At 41.9% G+C, this 25571-nt stretch overlaps 1 protein-coding gene across 1 annotated transcript in view; it reads right to left on the minus strand.

The window, feature by feature from the left end:
• FRAS1 (Fraser extracellular matrix complex subunit 1) overlaps positions 1-25571 on the minus strand; it is a 321939-nt gene that overhangs the window by 173611 nt on the left and 122757 nt on the right. The window contains 6 exon segments of the mRNA XM_027773018.1: positions 398-538; positions 3458-3598; positions 4428-4568; positions 9187-9333; positions 13961-14107; positions 14329-14481. Of these exon segments, the coding sequence (XP_027628819.1) occupies positions 398-538; positions 3458-3598; positions 4428-4568; positions 9187-9333; positions 13961-14107; positions 14329-14481 (870 nt within the window).

Consider the following 25571-nt stretch of genomic DNA (forward strand, 5'->3'; position numbering starts at 1 on the left):
TTTACACAGACATAAATAAATAATGTATATATAAATATACATGTAGTTTTATATATAAATATACATGTAGCACAGTTCCAGAATAGAGCATAATTTTACAACAAAAATTTTATCTGAAAAAAAAAATGATCTGATACTTGTGATTTTTTTTTTTTGATACTTGTGATTTTTAAAGCGCCAATTGCTCCTTTTTCTCTTCTAAAAATCATAGAAGTTGAATTTTCCTAATTTTCCCATGTTCTATAAATAGTTTTATATTCCTTAGCAGCCCCAGGAACATTTCCGGAGTGGAAATGTTGCATTTTAGATCATGTGAGTCAATTATATCTGCAAACTCAGCCTGTGCACAGTGAAATTATCATTATATTAACCACATCATCGGAGAAGAAGCACTTACCAATACATGTTTCATTAGAGGAGTGGGCAGAGAAGCCAGGAACACAGGTAGAAACACAAAGGCCACTCTTTAGAAAGAAGCCATGGTCACAGAGGTGACACCGGTCCCTGGAGCTGCACTGCAAGCACCCTCGAGGGCAGGCTAGCAAAGAGAGGACACATCAAGTGAGACACAGCCACCACACAGACATACAGCTTAAGGCTAAGGGTAGAGAAAGAAGAGGATTTCAATCAGAAGAGCTAGCACAAGCAATAAATGATCCCAACTGTAACAAAAGAGAAGTCTAAGATTCCTGGCATAATTTCATAGGGAGCTGATCTACCCTCAGAAGGAAACTGAATAGATGAACATGCCCTGTTCTATGCAATGTCATCTAAAAACATTGCACAGAGATGGATTGTTTAAAAAGTTAGCCATGCTGACTTGCAAGAGTTTACAATGATTAAGGGCATGGCCTCTTTCTTGGTACCCACTCCTCTACCCCTTAACCGGCTGTTGACCTTAGGAAATTTCCTTTTCACTTTTTTTTTTTTTTGTCTTAAAAATAAGAATAGTCAGGGACCAGCAGTTAGCGTAATGGCTATGTCGCTGGACTTCCACATAGTCGACCGCGGTTCGAGTCCCGGACCCGGTGGCTTAAACTCACACCAGGCACGTGTGCGTGCGTGCCCAAGATCCCGAGAGGAGAATGGAGGAGAAGGGATTGTGGCGTGGCCACCCACTCTGGGGGGTGATTTCCTGCTTTCTGTCTCTCTGTCTCTGTCTGTCTGGTGAGCACACGCACCCTATAGCAAAAACCTCTCCAAAAAAAAAAAAAAAAAAAGAATAGTAACAGCATCTAATACAAGAAATAGTAGGGAGAATTACATGTGGTATGATGTGAAGTGACTAAAACAGTGCACACAGAAGGTGCTCAATTGTTCTATGACTATCACTACTACTATTATTCTAATTGTTATTGGTGGCAATATTTTCAATAGTTTTTCTTTCTTCATGATAGACAGTGTGGGTGTACACATGAGACAGGGGGAGAGAGAGAGAGAGAGAGATGAGCACTCTCTCTAGGGTCTGGTTATGCCATGATCCACTATAGCTAGTCCTCCAGTCCACTGGATCCTGGGCATTCACACGAGTGCTCAGTGTTTTTCAGGCTGACCAGGCTGAGATTTCAACTGCAGAAGTCATGTGGGACCTGGCTTCTCTTGAGCAGCACGTTACTGCTGTACCCTAGAGCCAGCCTAGTAGTAGTAATTTAAATGCAGGAGAGCCAACTATGGAAAGAAATCATAGGATATTTATTTTTGGTCAAGTTAATAATTGAGTGTTTATTGCCCAATTTTTCTGCTTTGTTTGTTGAGAGGAAAAAACCTATCTCTTTGTAGAGAGGATGCATATTATAGTTTGAAGGGCTTTGTATATGGGACCAGCAGATGGCATAGTGGTTATGTCATTTGACTCTCACATGGCCAACCTATTTTGAGATCTGGACCCAGTGGCTTGAAACTCATACTGGGCATGTGTGCATGTGTGCACAAGATCCCAGGAGGAGAATGGAAGAGAAGAGATTGTGGTGTGGCCATCCCCTCTCGGGGTTGATTTCTCACTTTTCCTCTCACTATCTCTGTTCCTCTCTTTCTCCAGGAAATGCACAGGCCCTGAGGCAAAAACCTCTACCAAAGCAAGGAGGGGGGCCTTTGGATATACATCAGAAAACCTGGGCTCTATATCTGATTTAATATTGTCTTGATGAACACTTGTTAAGTCTTTTGTGCTATGTGACCATCTCTCCTGGGGTATGATTTCTTTTCTTTTTTTTTCTTTTCTTTTTCTTTTGGAGAGGTTTTTGCTATAGGGCGCGTGTGCTCACCAGACAGACAGAGAGAGACAGAGAGACAGAAAGTGAGAAATCACCCCCCAGGGTGGATGGCCACGCTGCAATCCCTTCTCTTCCATTCTCCTCTCGGGATCTTGGGCACGCAGGCACACAATGCCCAGCATGAGTTTTAAGCCACCGGGTCCGGGACTCGAACCGCGGTCGACTACATGGGAATCCAGCAACATAGCCATTACGCTAACTGCTGGTCCCATCTCCTAGGGTATGATTTCTTACCTTCTCTCTGTTTCTGTCTCCAGTAAGTACATATGCCCTAGGGCAAACAAAACAAAATAAAACAAACAAACAAAAAACTAATAAAATAAAATAAAATGGGGTCCACAGTGGGGTCAGCAAGTTGTATGGTGGTTAAGGTGCTAGACTCCCACAAGCCCTACCATGGTTCGAATCTCAGACTTGACAGCCTAAAAATCATACCTGGTGTGTGTGCCCACAATCCTGAGATGAGAATAGGGGAGAGGGCATTGTGGCATGGCTCTCCCCTGGGGAAATGATTTCTCACCTTACCTCTCACTGTCTCTGTCCCTCTCTGGTGAGTGCACGTGCCCTATGGCAAAAACCTTAAAAATAAATAGACAGACAGATAAAATAAAGATGGTTTAAAAAAAAAAGTGGGACCGAGAGTACCAGATTTGATAGAAATAAAGAGAACAAACAAGAAACTCTCTTAGATCATCCAGCGTACCAGGATATTAAGACTTTGGGTTTAACTTTCGTTTAATAATGAAAGCTCTAGTATGTCTCACTAAATTGTCCCCGAAAATCCAATTCTTCAAGGATATTATGCCAATATCAGGGTCATGGGTGATTTAGTCTACACATTGAAAATTCTGTGTCCATATCGATAGGGCTGATCCACTCTTAATGGACACCTCAGTGTAGTTCAATATAAGCTTTACATTTCATAAAATATTGGCTTCGTGTCCATAAAGACCTTTAGGGACAATATTGATTTGTGCAAGAGAATTATCGGTCTGCACTCTTATATCCTGTTTAACCAGCAACTGGCAGATGTGCACAGGAAGCCATCAATTACTGAGGCCAAGCTCCCAGGGTTTTCCTGCTGCTTCTAATTCACATGCTCTTGGTTACCTGAGAACCAGCATACACAACTTACTTGCTGCCCTCACTTCTTTCCAGAGTGCTCAGCCAAGCCCCCAAGTTACCTGTGCATTTGTGTTTTGCATGATCTGCAAAGTACCCCTTTCCACATTCCTGGACACACTGGGCTTCCAAGAGAAGAAATGGCTCTTCACAGCGGGTACACTCCTGGGGACCTTGGCATTGGACACAGTGGTTGTCACAGCCTGGAGGACAAAAGTCAAGTCAATAGGAATCTGTATGGCCTTCCAAGCGGTACCGGTAAAGCACTATATGTGGTGACAAAGACCAGGGTTCTGGTTGTACAGATTTAGCTGCCAGGGACTTGGAACTAGTCACTCTGCCTCTCTGAATCTAGTGTTCTTCCCTCTGAAAGGGAGTGGGAATACTGTTCCACTCATCTTCTCAAGTGAAGGCAAATTAAATAGTGGAACCTGGTAAATAAACTATGGCATGGCTGACAGATACTAGTAATTATTGCTATCCTAACTAGTCCTTGGCTCTCAGTACTATTTTGCTGAATTGTTAATCTTTCCTGACTAAGTCAGTTACCACAGTGTCCCAAGAATGCAATCTATATACTTCTGGTGGGATTTTCAGAGTCTGGGAATTTTGTGGTGTTAAATTGAAGTTAAAAGGAATAATGGACCAAAGGGAGGTGATAGTGAAGTTTATGGTTGAGAGGGCTGAGAGGCAGGTAGTGGAATAAAAGTCTTTACATGTGCTCAAATGCCAAGAGTTCACAGACCTCCCCATGTGGAGGACAAGACTGCTCAATTTTTAAGAAAATTCAAAAAAGTAAGGTCTGACACCTATTTGGCCGTATATCACCAAGACAGCCATATTGACCTTGAATTTAACAAATGCTATATTAGGGAATGGAAGAAGGATAAGGAAATATTTTTTATAATCACAAAGTCAGTTCTTAGGAAGGAAACCAGAGACTAGGTAAAAGCCCTAGGCTCCTTCTCAGAAGAGAAGAAATCAGAGGAGACCAAGGCTGGGTGAGCACAGAGCAGGGCCTCAGACACTTACTCTTGCAGAGGCCCACGTCCCGGTAAAATGCTGGTGCGCACTGCTCGACGCAGGCACCGTCCTGGAGAAAGTAGCCGTCCATGCACTGCAGGCAGTCCGTCCTCAGGGGCCCACTGCATGCATTGCAACTCCAGTCACACTCTGGAAAGAAAGCCTGCGTGAGACCAGCTTTCTTCCTGTCCTCCCTCAGTCCCAACGACTAATGTATGAAGACGCTGTCTACAGCTGTGAGAGGTAAAGCGAGGACATGGTAAGAGATGTCAGGTAAGCGAGCTCTAACGAGGTCTCTGCCTGTAGTAACCTGAATGCTTCTCTGAAGTTTCGTGTTTCCTAATTATGTTAGACGCGGACGTGTACAAGGAGCACTCATGCCTGTGCAGATCCTGCTTGTCAGGAGGGCCGCCGAAGAGTCAGATCACCTTATTCTTATTCCATGGGCCCCGGAGCTCCTTATCCTTGTGCCATGCCAAGTCTTCATGCAAAGCCTGCCACAGTGAGTGGCCAACTTGTCCCACAAACCTAATCCTGACCTCCTCCAAATGCTCAATGCTCAACAAGTGAAGAGATCAGAGACTCAACTAAGAATATATCCACTGTCACCAGAGACACCAGGCGCATGCCTTCGTATTATAGCTCTCAAAAAGAGTTGTTCACTAATACAACAGAAAGAACCAATGATGTCAGAGTTAAGTGGACATAAAGAAACTGTCCAGAAAGAAAAGCTTACTGAGACAATAGCAGCTCTCATTTAGGGCAGGACAACTGACTTCTTTTACATGTTTATTTGCTCAACCAGTATCTATGGAGTGGTCACTGAACTGAAGGCGGTTAATACAGACCCTCAAGGAGCTTGTATTCTAGTTGCACTCAATCTTGGTTATGCACCTGTAATAAATAATCCAGGAGGATTGTTGGCAAAAAGATGATCAGGTTCAACATCAGGCCGACTGAGTCAGAGCCTCAGGATTTGAGGCATAGAAAATATACTGGTGCTCTTGTTGCTTTGTTATAAAAGATTGCTGTGTAGTTGTCATTGCAACTGCTGTAGTTTTTAATGGCCCAGAAAATTCTGATGTAGTTAAAAAGTTCATGTTTGAAAGCCAACGTTCTAGCTGATAAATTAAGTCCTTAATGTATGGAAGATGGGGAAGGAAAACATGGTTAAGTACATGGAGTTTGGAATTGGACAAGCTGGTATGGAAATCATGGCTTTGCTAATTTTTTTTTTTAATTGTCTTTATTCATGACAGAAGACATGCGTGTGCACTAAATGGGGGTGGGGGGTGAATCCTCTCCAGGGTCTGGTCACTCTGTCATCCCTTGTCCCAGTCACCCAGCCCATCTAATCTTAGGCACTCATGCACGTGCCTGGCATGTTTCCAGCAGGCCAGACTAGGGATTAGTACTGCAGTCGCCAGATGGAATCCAGCTTCTCTTCAGCAGCACATTACCACTGCACCACAGAGCCAGCCCAGGGCTTTGCTACTCCTCTGCATTATCCTATACACCTTTCTCAAACTCTCTGAGCCTCAGTTTCCTCATCTCTAAGACAAGAATAAGAGTAGTACCCATTTTATAAAGATATTGAAATAATGCAGGTAAAGAATGTAGTGCAATGTCTGGCATATAGCGACAGCTTAATAAATGTTTGCTGCAGTTCTGTTTTTGTTAGAGAACCTATCTCCACTCAAGGCTGCCTTAAACCTCACCTACCTCCCTACTAATAACAAGCTGGGGAAGCCTCTTATTAGTCACCTTTTTTCTTCCTTGGTGCAGTATTTCTAAGTCCCAGAAAAGCAGGTAAATGTGCAAGACAGTACACGTGCTTCCAAGAAGCTGTGTAGTTGTCATTGCAACTGCTGTAGTTTTTAATGGCCCAGAAAATTCTGATGTAGTTAAAAAGTTCATGTTTGAAAGCCAACGTTCTAGCTGATAAATTAAGTCCTTAATGTATGGAAGATGGGGAAGGAAAACATGGTTAAGTACATGGAGTTTGGAATTGGACAAGCTGGTATGGAAATCATGGCTTTGCTAATTTTTTTTTTTAATTGTCTTTATTCATGACAGAAGACATGCGTGTGCACTAAATGGGGGTGGGGGGTGAATCCTCTCCAGGGTCTGGTCACTCTGTCATCCCTTGTCCCAGTCACCCAGCCCATCTAATCTTAGGCACTCATGCACGTGCCTGGCATGTTTCCAGCAGGCCAGACTAGGGATTAGTACTGCAGTCGCCAGATGGAATCCAGCTTCTCTTCAGCAGCACATTACCACTGCACCACAGAGCCAGCCCAGGGCTTTGCTACTCCTCTGCATTATCCTATACACCTTTCTCAAACTCTCTGAGCCTCAGTTTCCTCATCTCTAAGACAAGAATAAGAGTAGTACCCATTTTATAAAGATATTGAAATAATGCAGGTAAAGAATGTAGTGCAATGTCTGGCATATAGCGACAGCTTAATAAATGTTTGCTGCAGTTCTGTTTTTGTTAGAGAACCTATCTCCACTCAAGGCTGCCTTAAACCTCACCTACCTCCCTACTAATAACAAGCTGGGGAAGCCTCTTATTAGTCACCTTTTTTCTTCCTTGGTGCAGTATTTCTAAGTCCCAGAAAAGCAGGTAAATGTGCAAGACAGTACACGTGCTTCCAAGAAGATTTATAAAGTTAATCTCACTCATTTATTTAGCTGAATCAGTCCTGAGGGAAAAATGACTAAAACACAGCCTTGGAAACTGCCAGCATCGTTATGAAATCATTTACAACAGGGAGGATTTGCGATCATCTTGTTTTTCACCACAAACTGACAGCCACTGGTTAGAAGGAAAAAAAAAAAAAAAAAGAAAAGCTTCTGTGGTCTTGAGCACAGCAGACCACCTAAGTTGACAACCAAGTAGAATTTCTTGGAATGGAAAGTGTGCAATTTTGCAGAGTCTTAAAGCATCCCAAGTTTACTTGACAGATGTCCGACCTCCGTCTCTGAGCTTTACCTTCTCTGGCAGAACCAGAGGGGTTGAGGGAAATAAGGAAGGAGGACGGAATAAAGAGGGAAATAGAACAAGATCAAGTATGTTTCTCCCCCTTGCCGAGCACCACCATTCAAAGAGCATAAGCCCCAAGGTCAGGCCATATAGCACAGCAGGAAAGCAGCCCTGAGCGAGGCTGACCTGCATGGGAAGGTTCTGGGGTCACTCTTGGAGACCTCCCTGAACACTGGACAGACATGGCTGGCTGAAGTTAGGGGTGGACTGTGGCAGGGAAACCCTGTGTGGGTACCTGTTTTCTGTCTCTTTCTCTGTCTATCTCTCTTTCTTGCTCTCTCATGGAAGAAACAATTACCTTACAAAAAGAAATAGGACCAGTGGCACAATAGTTAAGGCAGCTCAATTCCACATGGCTGACTGCACAATTCAATCCTGGACCCAATGGCTTGAAAAACATTCTAGGCATGTATGGGTGTGTGCCCAAGATCTGGAAAAGTGGGGAGATGAAGAAGGGATTACAGCATGGCCATTCCCTGTTGTGGGTGCATTCTCACTTTCCCTCTCTTAGTTTTAGTCTCTCTCCATTGAGCACATGCACCCTCTGGCAAGTTACAAAAAGAAAATTAAAAAAGAGTATAAGCCCTAAGAATTCCAACTACTTGAGAACAAGGCAGGAGGCACACTGGTTTTGAAATGATTTCCTTATAAATTCCTTGTAGCCGGGAACTGTGTCTTCACTCATTTAAATATGTGGGGGTCACATATTCATGGATTTCAAATTTTTTACACCAAAAATAAATTCATACTTTAATTCTATTTTTCATAAACTTCTGAAGTTCCTGTATATGTTAAACAGAGATGAATAAGTCAGATATAACTGCCAACCTTGTTAAGCTTAGACCCTACCCTAGCAATTCAGAGTTGTAAATGCATACCTACATAGCCTAGGAAGGTAATATAAATCCTCAGGTAGGGTTGGTGTAATAGAATAGGGAATTGTGGGGACTGCAGTAAACTGAAAAAAATCATGTCCCATCTAGCAAGGATGACATAGTTCCCACTTACTGTCGCACTGTGAGAATGTAAATCCAGGATGGCCAGATCTTCTGATTTTTTGTTTTGTTTTGTTTTTATCCAAAAGAAACTGAAAATCTCAATGTTTGTATATGAATTCTTCTGATGTTTAAAGACAAATATTTAAAGATTATAAAATATGGGAAACAGCAGTTAGCGTAATGGCTATGTCACTGGACTCCCACATAGTCGACCGTGGTTCGCGTCCCGGACCCGGTGGCTTAAAACTCACGCCGGGCGCGTGTGCGTGTGTGCCCAAGATCCCGAGAGGAGAATGGAGGAGAAGGGATTGCGGCGTGACCACCCCCACTAGAGGGTGATTTCTCGCTTTCTCTCTCTATGTCTCTCTGTCTGTCTGGCGAGCACACGCGCCCTATAGCGAAAAAACCTCTCCAAAAAAAAAAATTATAAAATATTAGAACATTAGATGCACCAAACAAAACATGCCTATGGGCCAAATATAACCTGAGGGTTTTCAGTCTGCTGCATCTGATCCCATTATGAATACCAAGCATAATATCTAGCACCTAGTAGGTGCTCAAAAATATTTCCATAATTAATAAGTAAATGAAGGAAGAAATGACTCCATCCAACCACCCATAACCCCTGCTATCATCACATAATGACTGGTATTATCCCAACATGAGGGGACTGGACGTACATTACTGCGTAGAGAATCCTCTCACAATTCAGGAAGAGCTTTACCTTTGCAGGTGTTGGTAGAGAAGTCAAGGTAGTACTGGGGTGCACAGCTCTCATATTGACATTCCCCAAAGAGCAGAACCTTGTTTGGATCTCGACAGGAGGTACAGCTGGCCTGTGAATCACAGCTTCGGCAATGTGTGTCGCATGCTGAGTGGAGAGGGAGAGGAAATGACCAGATGATTACAATTGCAAATACCCAAGCACTGATCAAACCAAGACAGATGCTCCAAGGAACAAAGCCCCACTTCCACTGATTCTTTAATTATGGCTCATAACCCTCCCCATGATAAACAGAAACAGAAAGTATTAGTTTTGTTTCCCAAAATAACAAAGAGTAACTTATTTTCCAGAGAAGATAATTTATAAACCAAAGAACATAAATCCCACATCCAAATTACCCCATGATTCAGCTATAGAATTTGTATTTATTGTACGATCTCCAGAATTATAGTGTGGAGTTTTAATGGAAACTTACTTTTTAAGGCATCAAGCCCCCTATAGTTCATGATGAAAATTCAGATTTTTGTGAAAACCAAGATTAAAATTAGGCATTAACTTTATTGTGGAGCTTGGGAAAGGCCATATTTTAAGATACCAAGGATTTAAAGGTGGCCTGCCTTACTGATTTGTCCAGTTGTCATTCTTAGCAACCAGCCCCATAATTCAGGCATGCTGAGATGATCCACCGATCTGGTCTGGCTTGCACATATCCTAATTTAACAACTGGCCTTTCTCCATCTGCTCAGTTGTTTATGTAAGAAACCTTGAAGTCTGTTTTGACACCTTCCTTTCTCTCTCTCTTAATACAATCACCCAGTAGGCCTACTTATTCAATATAAAGCTCAATACATTTTTGTCTTCTTCATATCCACAAATGCCAATACCTCTGAGCACCACCATCCTCCCCTGCTGGACACTTTTCTAGCCTCCCAGTTGGTTTCCCTGTATCTAGTCTGAAGCACCCACTTGCCCCACTTCCTTGCAATCTTTTTCCATGCATTTCTCACAGTGATATTTTATTCACATTGCTTAGGTTTTGAAGTACATTCTCTTTTACAAACTCGATTATCTTTCTTTAGTCTTGGAAAATTTACAGCCATTACTTTTGCTAATATTGTGTCTCTACCATTCCCTCCATTCTCTCTACCTAGAAATCCCCACACACATAGATGAATCCTCTTAACATAAAAGTCAAGTCTGTTGGTCTTTAACTCTTATTCATCCTTCAGTCTTGTCTTCTGGAAGGTCTTCACTGACTCTCCATCCTAGAACAAGTCTCCCAGGTACAAACTTTTACAGCATCCTATACAGTTCTTTCATGTCACGTATAATTCATTTAAGTGGGTATTTGTTTAACATCTGGATCTTTTAAGCTGTAATCTATAAGCAAAGACCAGGCTCGTTTTGTTCCTTGCAACATTCCCTAGCACCTACGTGGTTATCCATCATATTGTAGATGTTTAATAAACACTTCCTACACACAAGTGAAAGAAGCCAGATATTGTTTAATATATACAAAAGCACCAGCATCTATGGCTCATTCTAAAAATCTCCTCTAAGAATGTGTTGAAAGAAAAGTCTGGAGAGTGATCCAGTGACTTTTAGATCCATAGGATATCACAGTGCAGGGAAATTACCACCCATAAAATCAAAAGAAATAAAGTACTCTTTTCCTACAAGGAAAGCCATTACTATAAAACATATGTTAAAATATGTAAGTTGGTAATACAAGGGCCTAGAAAAATTCTGGACTGGATTTTCAGATAGTTTGGGAATAAACAGAAAAGACTACTTCAACTGTTGAAAGCTTCTATGAGACTAAACTGTCTTTTTAATTTTTCTTTTTTTGCTACAATTTCTATGCATGTTGTATCTTAATTCTGGCAAAGAATTTGACACAAACTCCAAATATAAACTCATGAATACAAAAATGAAGTGAGGCTTAAACATTACAGGGGAATTTGAAGATGGCTGAAATGTATCTTCAAAACATGATCAATTAAGCTTTGTAAATGGAAAAAGAAATGTCCTTACTAGACTATTATCATGATCAAGCCTTAATTTTTAATTGATCAATATTTTTATTGATGACTTAAATGACACAAAGAAATCATGCTAATAATATTTAAATAAGCCCCATACACCTATACCAAAGATGCACAGCTAAGTTTCACCACCTAGAAGAACAACCATTGAGTAATTTTCATCAGTTGAAATAATAAACCTAAAGTAATCAAGCAAAATATACAGCATTATAAGTCTTGCATTTATGTTCTTTTTTCTTTCTTTTTTTTTCTTTTTGGCCATAGGGCACATGCGCTCACTGGAAAAAGACAGAAAGAGGGAAAATGAGAAATCACCCTCCAGGGAATGTGGCCACACTGCAATACCCTGTCTGTTCTTCTTCTGAGATTCGGGGCATAGATGCACATGTACCAGTGTAAATTTCAAGTCACCAGGTCTAGGACTTCAACTGTGGTCAGCCATGTGGGAGTCCAGCTGCCTTAACCTCCATGCCACCTGCTGGCCCTATTACCTCCTTTTTAAAAATTCCTACCTCAACTAGTCACTCTTAAATTTCAGAGCTCAGTTAATAGGACATACTTTCTAAAAATTCTGTAACCAGAATCTCAAAAGTATTCCAGTCCCTACTTGCTTCAATAATAAGGTTACCAATCAATATTCTCTAATATCAATTATACTTTCTCAGAAATTCTCTACTGCACAATTTATGAAATTGGCAAGCCCATAAACACACACACACACACACACACACGGAACTCAAATACTGTATCCTAACTTAAGGGTATACTTTATTTAATCTTAGAAAGAATGAAACTTAAACACTAAAGTTAGGAGATTCTTAATTCAACTGACTCTGTGAAATTTTATTTAATGGCAGCATAGCAAGTGCATTGTACAGTGACCACCCTGCACCAAGGCAAAAGCTTCCCAGAAGAGAAATAATTCAATGCAATGTAGCTTCGTCACCTTTGCTTCATACAGGGGATTCTATTTTTTCTTTTGAACTTTTATTTCTGTGATTCCACTGCTGTGAAGAGCCTCATAAATCTAAGTCACTATTTCTCTACCAACCCTCTCTTGCTCTTGAACAGGACATGCAAGTATTTCATTCCTGTCTCTCGTATTACAGAATCTACAGATTCTGGCAGACAGTTGATATACTACCAAGCAAAGCTTTTGTTACAAAAGCAATGAAATCTTCCCATTGATCTGAAAGAGGTTTTTATCTCTGGTAGTTCAACAGATGATAGGAAACGGTGAATTGGACATAACTTTGTTTGAAATGCAAATCTTTGCAAACATCTCAATGAACTAACAGTATTATATATTTTACCCCTAAAATATAAATGTCTTTGACTGCTTTATTTACTTCTCATTCCAGATGTTGTTGATGATGATGATAACAACAATAGTTAATTTATAAGAAGAGTTTATTTTCTGCTAGGGTCTAAGTTAAGTGCAACTATCCCAGAACGTAGATAGTGTTACAGTCTTCCTTGTACAACAAATAATAATAATAATAATAATAATAAAACTAAGGGCCTATTTGGCTAAGTGACTTGTTCAAAATCATAAAGTTGATACCATGGCAGCTTAGGATTTGAACTTCTGTCCCTGACTCTAGAGCCCACTTTCCTAACCACTGCCCTGTAATTCCTTCAGTGTGAACCATCCAAAAACATAAAATGGACATATTGGCACTGTAACTGGGTAAGTGTCATTTTCAAAAGCTTAACAATATTTTTTTTTTCAAATGACACCTCAGTGATTAAAGTATCACAGCTATCACAAATATTCCTTCATCTGTAAAAGATTTTCTAATTTTTTTCCACTTGTATTTGCCCTTTCTCTAGTTTACCCTAACACTTTGTTTGTGCCTGACTTGAGGTAATTAATCATATTCTGACTTACTTGAGAAATAAGGCATCTTTACAAGCAATTCTCATGCAAGACAAAATAACTACTATTTGAGCAGAAAGTCAGAATTTTGTAGCACATAAGCCTTGCCTATTGTCAATTCTCAATGAATACATATATTAATAGGAAACAAATTCAATTCAGACATACGGTATAGTTCACTGATTACATTCAAGGGTGGGCACTATTCTCTACCCAGGATCACAAAATTAAACTGGTGAGAGAAACCATAAAGATGAAGTGAACTAATCCTTTCATTCTTAAAATGTAATAACTAGATCAGAAAGGTTAAATAACCTGCCCAAGATCACACAGCTAGCACTTACCACGGAGATCCCCAGCCCAGACCTTTAAATCAGGCTGACATCTGAGTTATAATCTAGCAATGGCATCCACGTTGCCTTTGTGGATCCGTTTTTTTTTTTTTTTTTCTGTTCTAAAATAAAGGCTACCAGGATGGGCCTGTGTAGCAGTTAAGCACTGCACAGAGGAAACCAGATCCAACATGGTTGTCCAGGGTTCGAGTCCTGGCCCCAGCAACTTGGAAAAAAAACACATCTGCTGAACACACAAGTTCAGGTTCCCGACAAGATGGAGAATTGGAGGCAAAAGGATTGCTGTTGGGGGGAAGGGAGACCTTTTTCTCTTTCCTTCTCTTTCTTTCTCTCATGCACATGCACACACCTTCTAGCATTAAAAAAGAAAAGAAAAGAAAGAAAAAGAACAACAATACAAAGGCTACCAGGTGAGAAAATAGAAGACAGGGCTTCATAATTCTTTCAATGGCCCCAGAAGGGCAGGAAGGAGATAAAGTTCATTTAAAAAAACCTACGCTGGCAAGCACGGTTGTCATCAAGATAGTGCCCAGGGAAGCAGGTGGTGCTGCAGGTGCCAAGGTGTGACAGAACGAGGTTGGTGTCACACGAGGAGCAGGAGAAAGGTCCTCTGCCCTGGCAGGTTTTGCAGGAGGAATGGCATTCTGCAGAGAGAAAAGAGAAGCTGTGAAGTCAGTCTCCCCGCCACAGTCGCATCCCATGGCCAGTAACAAAAGCTCCATCCTGAGAGCACTCGCTGTCTGGTTTAGGGTCCCATGGTATGCTTCCTGCTTCCTCACTCTTGTGAAGCCCAAGGCTTCCCAGTTATTGCTCCAAAGAGAAACTCACATGGCACCTGTGGCTCCTGAACCCAGCACTTACTCACTTTTACAAGCTCCCATCTCTGCATAGTATCCAGAAGGACAGTCAGAAACACAGTGGTCCCCGAGCAGCAGGTGGCGGACACTCTGGCACCTCAGGCAGATGCTCCCGGTGCTGTGGAGATGAGCTGCACAGTGCTGGCACAGAGGATGGCAGTCTGCAAAGGCCAGGGGGGCAGAGAGAAAGCACATGAGCACAGCAGCTCACGAGCACAGCCTGATCACTACAGCAAAGGGCAGGAGGGATTTCAATTACCAACACGGCAGCTCAGACAGTGGAGAGTAGCCCAAAGGCAGTATCTGTCAGTGAAGCGGAAGCATGGGACCTGCACAAATGGTGTGTTTGAGGGTTTAGCAAACGGTCAGTCCCAGCACAGCGATTGAGTTTTCATCGCTTTTCAATTGAACAGCCTTCAAATACTAGGGCACTGTGTGATAGATCCTAGCTAGGGGCACAGAGAGAACTGTCAGATTAACAGAAACAGCGTGAGCAAGACTATCGACATCTCCCCAGACAGCGCTGGGATGGAGTGGCATTGTGGGCCCCACTCACAGTGCTCCTGAGTGGTGGGGGTTCCTGAGCCCTGCACGTGGCTCCTTCTCAGAAATTTGAACTTTCGTTGTCAGTACACCAGCTCTAGCCTTCAGTACAGAGGCACTGTGGTTACCAAGTATTGGATTAAGTTGGTGGAAAGTTTTAGTCTTTAACTAGAGAGATGATTATGAAGACGGGTTGAGAGCTGGAAAGTCAGTCCCATATGTGGTCCACAGCAGCTCTGTGCTACTAGTTATGATTAAAGCTACAAAACACGTTCTCTGGTACAGGTAGCAGTGTTTCTTGTTCTCACTCACAGAACAGTCTTCCTCTAAAAAGAACTTGTGCTCAGCTTCCATGGTAGGAAAACTTCACCCTGCTTTCAGTGGTAGTAACCCTTAAAGTCCCATGTACCATCTTTTATTCCAAAGACAAAAGAAGCCCCACAAATCCTCAATTACCCACCAAAATAAAATAAAGATCTAGGAAAACAGAAGAAAGTTCTGGCAATAAAACTTTTCCATTGGGACCAGCAGTTGGTGTAACGGCTATGTCGCTGGACTCCCACGTGGTCGACCGCGGTTCGCGTCCCGGACCCGGTGGCTTAAAACTCACGCCGGGCACATGTGTGTGCGTGTCCAAGATCCTGAGAGAAGAATGGAGGAGAAGAGATTGCAGCGTGGCCACCCCCCCTGGGGAGTGATTTCTCGCTTTCTGTCTCTCTTTCCTTCTCTGTCTTTCTGGTGAGCTCACAAACCCTATAGCAAAAACCTCTCCAAAAAAAGGAAGAAAAAAATTAATAAAACCTTTCCCTCTTTCCTTGTAGGGGTCAAAGTCCTCGTTTGTACTTGTAATGTTGTAATGTACCAGTCAAGGCCCAAATGTGTCTCATTATTATCTCAAAACCTTGCAGATAGATTTCTAGCAATATTTTCACAAAAGAAAAAAAAAATCATGTCCATTAAAGAGACTGCCTACCCCTGAAATCTGTTGGAGCAGGTCTTTCTTTGTCACGCTCAGTGATACCTCCTTCATTGCTGATCATCTGGACAATGCTCAGGACAGAGACCTCACCCCCATGTTCAGCGCCACCAATCCATATGAGAAGCCTTTCTGCAACTTTAGAGCCACCCCGGGAGTTAAGCCAAAAGTGTCCTCAAAAATGCTGATTTTCAGCAGCACACAAACTTAACAGCCTCTGACCCTTCTCTGAACTTTAGGAGGTTCAAATTACGAGCAGCTTTTTTTTTTGCCAATATTAGGAACAATTCATGATATCCTGGGAGCCACATTAATCCTCATTACAGCCTTTCAGTGAGTAATACAGGAAACCCTGGCTGTAGCGAGGGAAATCTGACAAGGTGGCTCTTTCCCCTGATTCGGTGTCTGGTTTCCACAGAATGCCAAGCGTTTTGTTCTCTTTTCCCAGTGCCCTTCTCTCCATGCCAGGAACACAATCCGAAGTGTGCAAAGGGAAATTTAAACACATCTTTGGAAGTTGCAAGAGCAGATGAAGGTGACAGTGTTTTCTGATGATCTTACTGAGTTGGTAGATCTTAGGATTGGAAGCCTAGAAACACTACAGATTCCAGATTCACCATTATTTGAAAAGCCGTGGCCCCTTCCTCTTTAGAGCACATACTTACAGAGCTTGCTGGGCCTGGGCATGCATGGACAAGACCTGCAGGTGTTCAGTGGTCTAAAGACTAGTTGCATCTAAGTGAAGCTTTCTCTAGCATGCAATTAGAGAAATGAAAAAGAATAATCACCATGGGGATGCTTTGAAGAGAAAGTAAGCAGATCTCTGTAGTATTTTGTGGGTACAATAAATAAATATTTATGGATTTGTCTGATCCTGGGGATCTCTAGAAGCTGTTTATATGAGGAGTGTAATGCATATTAATTACTTCTCAAGGAAGCTGGAGCTCGGTTATGAACGTTCCTTTCCAGCACCCTGCAGGAGCTTTTAAACCCTTCCTACTCTTCTCAAGTCACCACCCCCACACTGCCCTCCCGTTCATGTCTTCCCAGGGGATCTCGTTTACTTCACTCAGCTCATCAAGCACGAGCACTTTCAATTCCTCTCGACCTCAAAACATACACATTTACCCATTTTTATGTCATTTCCTCCCATCTCCAGGGCAAAATGGCTAATTCCTCCACCTACATTCTCGATCCACTTTCAACACTACTGCCACTTTTGTCTTTCATCATACCTCACTGTCTCCTTCACCTCAGTTTCCAAACATGCTCTGTACCATCTACTGCCCCCAAAGTTTTCCTGTACAAACACCCCACCTCTTGCTTTTCTTTCACCATCCAACTTCCTTGCTCCTTCCACCCCCAACTCCTCTCCTCACTGTTACCTGCCTTCAACCTCCAGAATTTGTGAGACAGGTCTTGAAAAAAGTCTCTACTAGCCTCTTAACTGCCAAATCTAATGGCCTCCTCTAATTCCTTGTCCTACCTAAAAATCTCTGCAACTCATGACATTTTTGACTAGCCCTCCTCTGTGAAGCCCTCCACGTCCTCTCTGAATGTGGCTGATCTTGGTTGTTCCACTTGGTTTTCCCTGCCTCTGACTAGCAAATGTAGGGATTTCTCAGAGTCCTGACATCTTTTATCCTCCTACCAAGTCTCTGTAGGATTTAGATCAGACTTGGGTATACAGACACCAGAAGCCACTGAAAAGGGCCCAAGAGGTGCAGATACTGAAGTAACTCAGGGTCTCTGCCCCCTTCCATAGCTCCATGTTAAGCCATATGAAGGCATCGAATCAATACCCAGACATACCCCAGTACATGATGGAGTGAAGACTCAGAGGCAAGAAAAACCCAATAAATGACACCTGAAAATAATCAATTCTAGATAGCCCAGAGAATAAGATTAATCCAAGTCAGTTTATGGTTCCAGCTCACACAGGAAATTATAACTACCTGAGTTTGGGAAGTTGGGCTTGCTAATTCCTCCACTCCGCCCACCATCTGTGATCATTCTATGGTTTAAAAGGTCATATATTGAACAGCCAACCCCATGAATAGATGCCTTCTCAAATAACAGCCTGAGTGGGTTCTATGTTAATCCATTCATGTATACCCTTCCTCCCAATTCTGTCATATACAAGCCCCTCACAGAAGACCGTTTACATACATGTGCTCTGAAATCCTGCTCTGAAGGCTTGTTGACTGATTTTTGTTAAACAAAGCCCAAAGAGAATAAGGTCCTAAAGCCTAGACAACACCTTTGTCTTCAGAGGCTTTAAGTCAAAATACCTTTGTAGAAAAGAATTCCTTGAGAGACCTCAAAATGAGTAATGATGTACAGGGAAAGGAGCCAGAAATCAGAGCAACGAAGGCTTCAGGATTAATACCAGTGTTCTGACTTGCAACCAGAAAAGCAGAGTGCCAGTGGGCTGACACTGAACTCAGACAAGACAGGCTTCAAGTGGCCACCCCTGGGGCACCACCTGTGAGCAAGCTTCCAACTCAAGGCCAGGAAGCCACTGTGACCTACACAGAAGAGGGGCCCTGTGAGGCATGCCCAGGGACCTTGGTTTACTTTTCTGACTCCAAAGTAAGCCATGAAAGAAAATATAAAAAAAAAAATTTTATAAGGTATAAACATAAAAGTCCTAAGAGTGACTTTTCACTCCAGTAACTACTAACATTAAAATTTGTTCTTCTAGGAACCAGCAGATGGTGTAATGCTTACATTGCTGGACTCCCATGTAGTTGACCATGGTTTGAGTCCGGGACTCGGCAACTTAAAATTCACACTGGGCGCATGTGTGTGCATGCCCAAAATTCAAGAAAAAAATGAAGGAGAAGGGATTGTGATGTGGTCATTCCCTCTTGGGGGGGGTGTTTTCTCACTTTCTGTCTCTCTGGCTCTTTCTGTCTCTCTGGTGAGCACATTCACCCTATAGCAAAATTCTCTCTCTCAAAAAAAGTTGTTCTTCTAGTTCTGTATATATTAGATATATTAGATTTGCCTAGATGAGATTATATTACATGTGGTCACATAGGGCTTTTTTTAAAATTTAATACCATCAACATTTTCACATATCTTTAGAGAGTCTTTGTAAGCATAATTTTTAGGGTCTATGTGATATTCTAGCACTGAGTATACGAACAAATAATGCTATTTTTCTTACACCTTGAACATTTACTTTCTAGTTGCCTCTACTTTTATAGTTAAAGCTATGATAAAAATCTTTGTGCATATAGCCAGATGGTGGCATAGCAGTAATGAAACTGGAACCACATGGGAAGAGCCTGAATTCAAATCCCAAGGCCTCTTTGAGCATACCAGGCATGCATGAGTATATCCATCTGGGCTAGCTGAGGCTGGGGTGGACTGTACCATGAGGACTCCATTGGAGGTGACTCTTTCTCTCCTAGAAGAAGTAATAAATAAACTCAAAAAACCCCTTTGTGTGCATTCCAGAATATGTCTTAAAGGATAGCATCAAAGGAGTAAAATTCATATTATTATTATAGCTTACATTTATAGAGCTCTGAACATATGTAACGCCCTGTACTAATTATTATAAATGCATAATCTCATTTGAAGAGATCGACTAGACAATGTAATTATCCCTATTTTATAAATGAAGAAACAGAGGTTAATTCTTTTGTTCATACATGCCATGCCCAGACTAATTTCAGAGCATACACTTCTAATCACTGCAGGCATAGAAATATAGAAAATTCTTAATAGGTATTACAAATTTCATTCCAGAAAGTTTGTATCACTATATATTTTTAAGAGTCATTGGAGACTGTTTCATTGTAACTGGGACAACACTAAGAAATCTTAAAATAGTAAAATAAACTTGGCTAATTTGGTAAAAATTGGTGTTATCTTGTTTAAATTTATATGTCTTTCATTTAAGTGATATTGGGCACTCAAAAAATCTTTTTTCTTTCAAACAACAAAAATATTCAAACTGCTTCTGTGCTCATAGAGCATTCAACAAAGTGGGTAAAATGATCCTAGACAGATAATTAAAATGGAGTATTTAATATATGTAACTAAATAACAATCTGAAGTATCAACCAGTGAGTTTCCTCATCTATGATGATGTGACCATTCCCTATTAGACCATGTGCTCCCAGAGGAAGTTGTCAAAATCAGATCTAAAAAGATGTCAAATGTGCAAAGTGCACAGGTAAAAAATAAGGAAAAAAAAATCCTGAATGTGCATTGGCACTAACAGACCAAGCCCTCCTCCAACACAACCCCTACATGCTCCATCTCCCTACCCCAACCTAGAAAACCCCTTCAATGTGGGGAAGGAAAAGGGGTTGAGAACCATTCACTTTGCCCCTGACTTTTCCTCCTTTTGATCTAGCTGGAGGAACTTCAGTGAACCGGACAAATAATTGCATTTTACAAAGGATGTTTCAAAGCCTTCCTCAAACTTAGATGATAGAGCCTGTTATTTTGTATTTAATGGTTATAACAATATTTCATGGTAATTTAATACTCCCGCCATACCTTTTTTTAATCAAAGTTGTATGGCGTATGACTCTTTTGACTTTCAGGGTTCTCACAAACATTTTATTCTTTAGTTGCATGCACTGTATGTTTACAGGCAACCAGTTACTCAAGATGGTTTTACTGTGCCTTGCACAAAGAGAAGCCATATTTAGAATAGGGTGAAGTAACACTCTTTACTGCACTGCTAGATGAAAGCACACTGAGCATGTCCCAGAACACGTCTGTGCTTAATCACCCAACCAAAGAGATCCAGGGTATGCATGTTGTACTATCATGGGGATTTATGCCTGGACAATTAAGTGTTTGATTTGTTTTCTGAAATGCCATGAACTTATTTTTCTAAACACTATGCTAAATAAACTTTATATTTCTACTTTTCTAAAAAAGTAGTTGAGTGGACTTGGGCTGTGCTTCCTGCCTTGAAGAAGGCTGTCTCTAAATTGTGTCCAGTGTTGCAGGGCAAGAGACATGGTGGCACAGCAGACTGAGTGACAAGAGAACACGTGATGGGCATGGAGTTACAGAACTGTCTCGAGACTGTGATGAATGCTCTATAGAACACTACAGGGGTAGGGACCAGCAGTTAGAGTAATGGCTATGTTACTGAACTCCCATACAGTTGACAGCAATTCAAGTCCTGGACTCGATGGCTTGAACTCACGCCGGGCACATGTGTATGCGTGCCCAAGATCCCGAGAAGAGAATGGAGGAGAACGGCGGCTCGGCCATCCTCCCTGGAGGAGTGATTTCTCACTTTCTGTCTCTGACTCTGTCTCTCTGGAGAATGCATGCACCCTATAGCAAAAAACTCTCAAAAAAAAAAAATTCACTACAGGGATATATGCAGGGCATCCTGGAAGTTTATAACAGGGGAACAACTCAGCCCAGGGGGCAGGGAAGACCTCCCAGAGGAGGCTAAGACAAGAATGCTGAGTATGAGTTAGTGCACAGGAGCTAGGCAGGTGTGATAGGATTTTGAATGGGACCCAAGAAAAGGGAGCATTTAAACAAAAACCCAGCAGCTAAACCAAACAGGATGCTTTGAGGAGCTGAGAAAAGTTCAATATGACTAGATCTTAAAGAACATCTAAGAGCCATTGGGACCTAGCAAACCAGGTTTGGAAGACCTTATAAGTTAACAAATGGAGTCTAGAGTTTATTCTAAGGGTAACTAGGGATCAGATTGTGCATGTGTCTTTGTCAGTTTATTTACTGGGATCCCTGTGTTTTTACAGATTTAAATAAGAGATTATAGGAAAGGTAACTCGTAATGAGAGAAAACATTAGAACCACAGAGAAAACCAATAGTCCATGAAAACTCTAACGTGTAGCAGCTCCCAATATGAACCCTTTGCTGGGAGAAGAGTGGGGTCCCCATTGCTCTCACTCGTCCTCCCTGATGACACCTGCAGAAGCCCTTTCTCTGCTAATTAACATCCCACACGGAATTGTTCCCAAGGGGCTAGGCTAGCCTGGTATCTTCAGCATACTGTAACGCATGTACATGTAAATGACCGCGAATGGGAATGGAGAGCTTGGCATGTACCTGGAGAAGGAAGGGAAACATACTTGGGTTTGTCATCAAAGCATAACTGAGGAAGACTTTTCCCATAAATTGTCAGTTCCTCAAGCTCCTTTAAAAAGGAAAACAAAGTAGAAGTTGGTGAAATCAGTATCAGGTAGCCCCTGCATCGTTGTTGGTGAAGTCAGTAGTAGGCGGCCTCCGCATAGTTGTTGAATAAAAGAACAAACATTATTGGGGGGCTAGGAGATGGTACAATGGTTACGTTGCTGAACTCCCACATGGCCAATCATGGTTCGCGTTCTGTACCCACAGTACTGAAACTCATGCTAGGTGTGTGTGCGTGTGTGCCCAAAATCCCAAGAGGAGAATGGGGGAGAAGGGGTGATTGCTTGCTTTCTCTTTCTGTCTCTTTCTATCTCTCCAGTGAGTGCACATGTCCTATAGCAAAAATCTCAAAAAAAAAAAATTATTGGAATAGAAATACTAGATACTAGGAATTTGTGGAGAATCGGGACCATGAAAGGTCAACATGGGTTGCACCACCTGGTTTTCACGATCTGCTTCAGACCAGGAAGCCAACGGTAGTACTTGGCTGTGTGCGTGTGTGTGTGTGTATGTGTGTGTGTGTGTGTGTGTGACAATTTGCAACTGCCTTGTCAGTTATAATTTGATAATGAAGATAGAACTAGCCCCATGGGTAGCGAAATGTATTAATTATACAATCTAAACATAATTAAGAGGTGGTATGAGCCCCATCGCCAGGCCCTGCAGGAGGTAGTGATGTGTTCCTGCGAACTGCTACACCACCAGTCACTTCACACTTCCCATGGACATATTTTCCAAGAAATAAGCTGATTTGGAGGCAGCTCTTGAATTCTTCTCAGTAGGTGGTAACTGTTTGACAAATCCTAATTCAAATCCTTGATGGACCCACTGCAGGAGCACATCCATCAGAAACTGTCTCCTTAAAATGGCAGTATCCTCAGAGAGAACCTGGCCCAGAGTGAATTCCCCTAGAATACTCCCCACTCCGTCTTCCATGCCTGTTCCTGCCTACAGGTGACATTTGGAACAATTTCACAGGATCCACTAAAAGTTTATCTTATCACCGCTTAATTTGTCACTGAAGTCACTAAATCAGGAAACTGAGTTTTCCAACCCACCAATCCAGTGGCCTCTGCAAGGATTAACGTCCCATCCTAAAAGCCCCATCTGTGCAGTATGGCATCTCCATCTGACTTCCTGCCTGTAATCAAAAAAAAGGGAGGCTGATCTCAAATATGTCTACACGGTGAGCGTATAACCACTAATTGCTGAAAAGCACTGCCTATTCCGGAAGCTGCCTTTCAGATTCTTCCCCCTGGCTCTCAGTAAGTAAATTCTTATTTGTCACTGTTGCAATCACGGTGAGGAGCCTTTAAATATAAGACTCACTATGGGTAATAAGGAAAGAGGGGAGGCCAGGATACGTGTGTGTTTACCCTGTTTCAGATTACGGGGGAATAATGGGCATGTGTGTGTTGCAGAAGTGGGAGATGGAATTCTGCTTGTTTGTACATGTGCCTCTTTGCTAACAACCACAGTGAATTAGCACTTAAACAAGCAAATTAATGAACACGTTGACAAGGAAGCCTGGAAATGGAGTGTTAGCTCCAGATGAAATAAATACATTTCTTGTTTTTAAGCAAACGGAAGATTCCATTTGTTTTCTAAATATGCACAGCGTGCAGATATGCTAAAAATTTAAACAGATAAAAAATTAATATTTTGACTCAGCAGCTGCAACAGCCTCTAATATGTCACCCTGCAGCTGTGAGGAAATTGCATGTGGTCATCACTGTGTGATGCTTTCTTCAAATCACAAAGATGCTGCTTCGAGGATCAGTGAGGATTATCTACAATCATGATGGATGGAAGCACACGGCAGTGAAATGACTTATTTCATGTCTTTGGAGCAAAGTCAAAAAAGCTTGAAGATATTAAAGTAAATGTGTACTGTCGAAGCAATGGCTTTGGATGTTGGTTTTATGGGGTAGCGACTCTTTAGCTGATAAATAATGACCTATAAAGACAAATTTAGACACACAGTGATATTTTAAATAATGTCCTGTCAGTCGATTAGGTTCTCAATAAAACCACATTAAGTGCGTTTGGAAGTGGTTACAGTAATCAGGTTAAAATAATCAGCACTCATGACCGTTCTTCATCAGGTGAAAAAGAAATGATTTCATTCAGAAACTCTAGGCTTTTAAAGGGGGTAGGATTTTTTTTTAAGGGGGGTAGGATTCATTCTACTTTTAAAATTGGGATTCTACTGGGTCATCGGAAAAGTCATAATGCATTTGTACATGGAAAAACATAGAAAAATATGTCATGGCTTTCCCGATGACTGAATACTTGTGAGATAGGTACACAAGGAATCCAGAAAATAATATACAGATGGCAGAAGAGAAAGAAAGGTTTTGATCATGGCTTTGAGATTGGCCCACCCGGATGCTCTCAGAAATCATGAGTTCTTTTGGTTACAGGTTCTGAATTAATACCAAAAGCCATCAAACAAACAAAACAAGCAAACAAAACTTCTGTGTTTTTAACGTTTGCGGCTATTGTTTTACTTTAAAAACACCAAACAAAATACACTACAGTAGACTGGCCTTAACGTTACAGGACACCATTACTACTCAGCATTGACAAGCTCAGATGTGAGAAGAGGGCTGCAGCAGGAGCCAAGGAAATACCATCAGGAGGAGGTCGGGGTGGCAAGTGGCAGCGTAAAGTGTAAGAGCCAGGCTCTCGGATTTAGTGTCAGCTCACATTGCTGAAAAGGTGACCTGAGCCCCACTCCCACTCACCTATCTCAATACCTGGTATCCAGTTTGTGGTTTACTCAGTTTAGCTCCAAAATAGAAAACTGTTCATGTCCATAAACATTGGCGGCAAGTCAGTCACTATGGAAGATAGTACAGGAGACAGCACTGAGTCAGACTCGAGCCCTCTCCTCCAGATGCACAGGAAGGGACGAGCAGAAAGCCACCCAAAATGCCATAGACATAAAAGAAGGACCAGAGAATAATTTATCCAAAGGAGATAAGCAGGACTTGAACTTGGATATGCATTTGATGTTTGCAAATGGGTGAAGGACCACTTTGTTAAAAGGGAAGGATAGGCAACCATACATAGGCACCCAGGAGTGGAGAGCGTGGAGTGGAAAGAGAAGTAGCGTGGCTAGAGCTCTGACATGCACTCGGGGACCAAGGCAGAGCAGGGCCCCAAAACTAGGGATGAAGATTTACTCTTAGGGTGGCGGGTGGTAGGAAGCCTTTGACAAGTTTGGAGCATCGAAGAGTGTTTTGTAACGCATAGCTGATCTTCAAGAGTTCACCTCCTCCTGGGAAGAAGTGGAAACGCTTTGGTGGGGAAGAACCCTTACGAAAAAAAAATAGTAGAAACAGAGAACTGGAAATACATTTAAAAGCTATTGTATGGGTGGAATTTCCAAGATATGGCAGTAATTCAATAGGGATTGGAGGTCCTTAGCAAGCAGGAATAAATGGTTTTAGATTGTGCTGACTGGAAAATCAGTAGTGGATGGGCAAGAAAGTCAGGAGAAGGAAGAAAAAGACCTGTGGGGCAGAGGGTAATGAAGATGGACGGATTTCTCTGGAGCGTTTTCATGATGGCATTCC

Source organism: Tupaia chinensis, unplaced genomic scaffold (assembly GCF_000334495.1).
Source record: "Tupaia chinensis unplaced genomic scaffold, TupChi_1.0 Scaffold000318_1, whole genome shotgun sequence".
Taxonomy (NCBI): domain Eukaryota; kingdom Metazoa; phylum Chordata; class Mammalia; order Scandentia; family Tupaiidae; genus Tupaia; species Tupaia belangeri.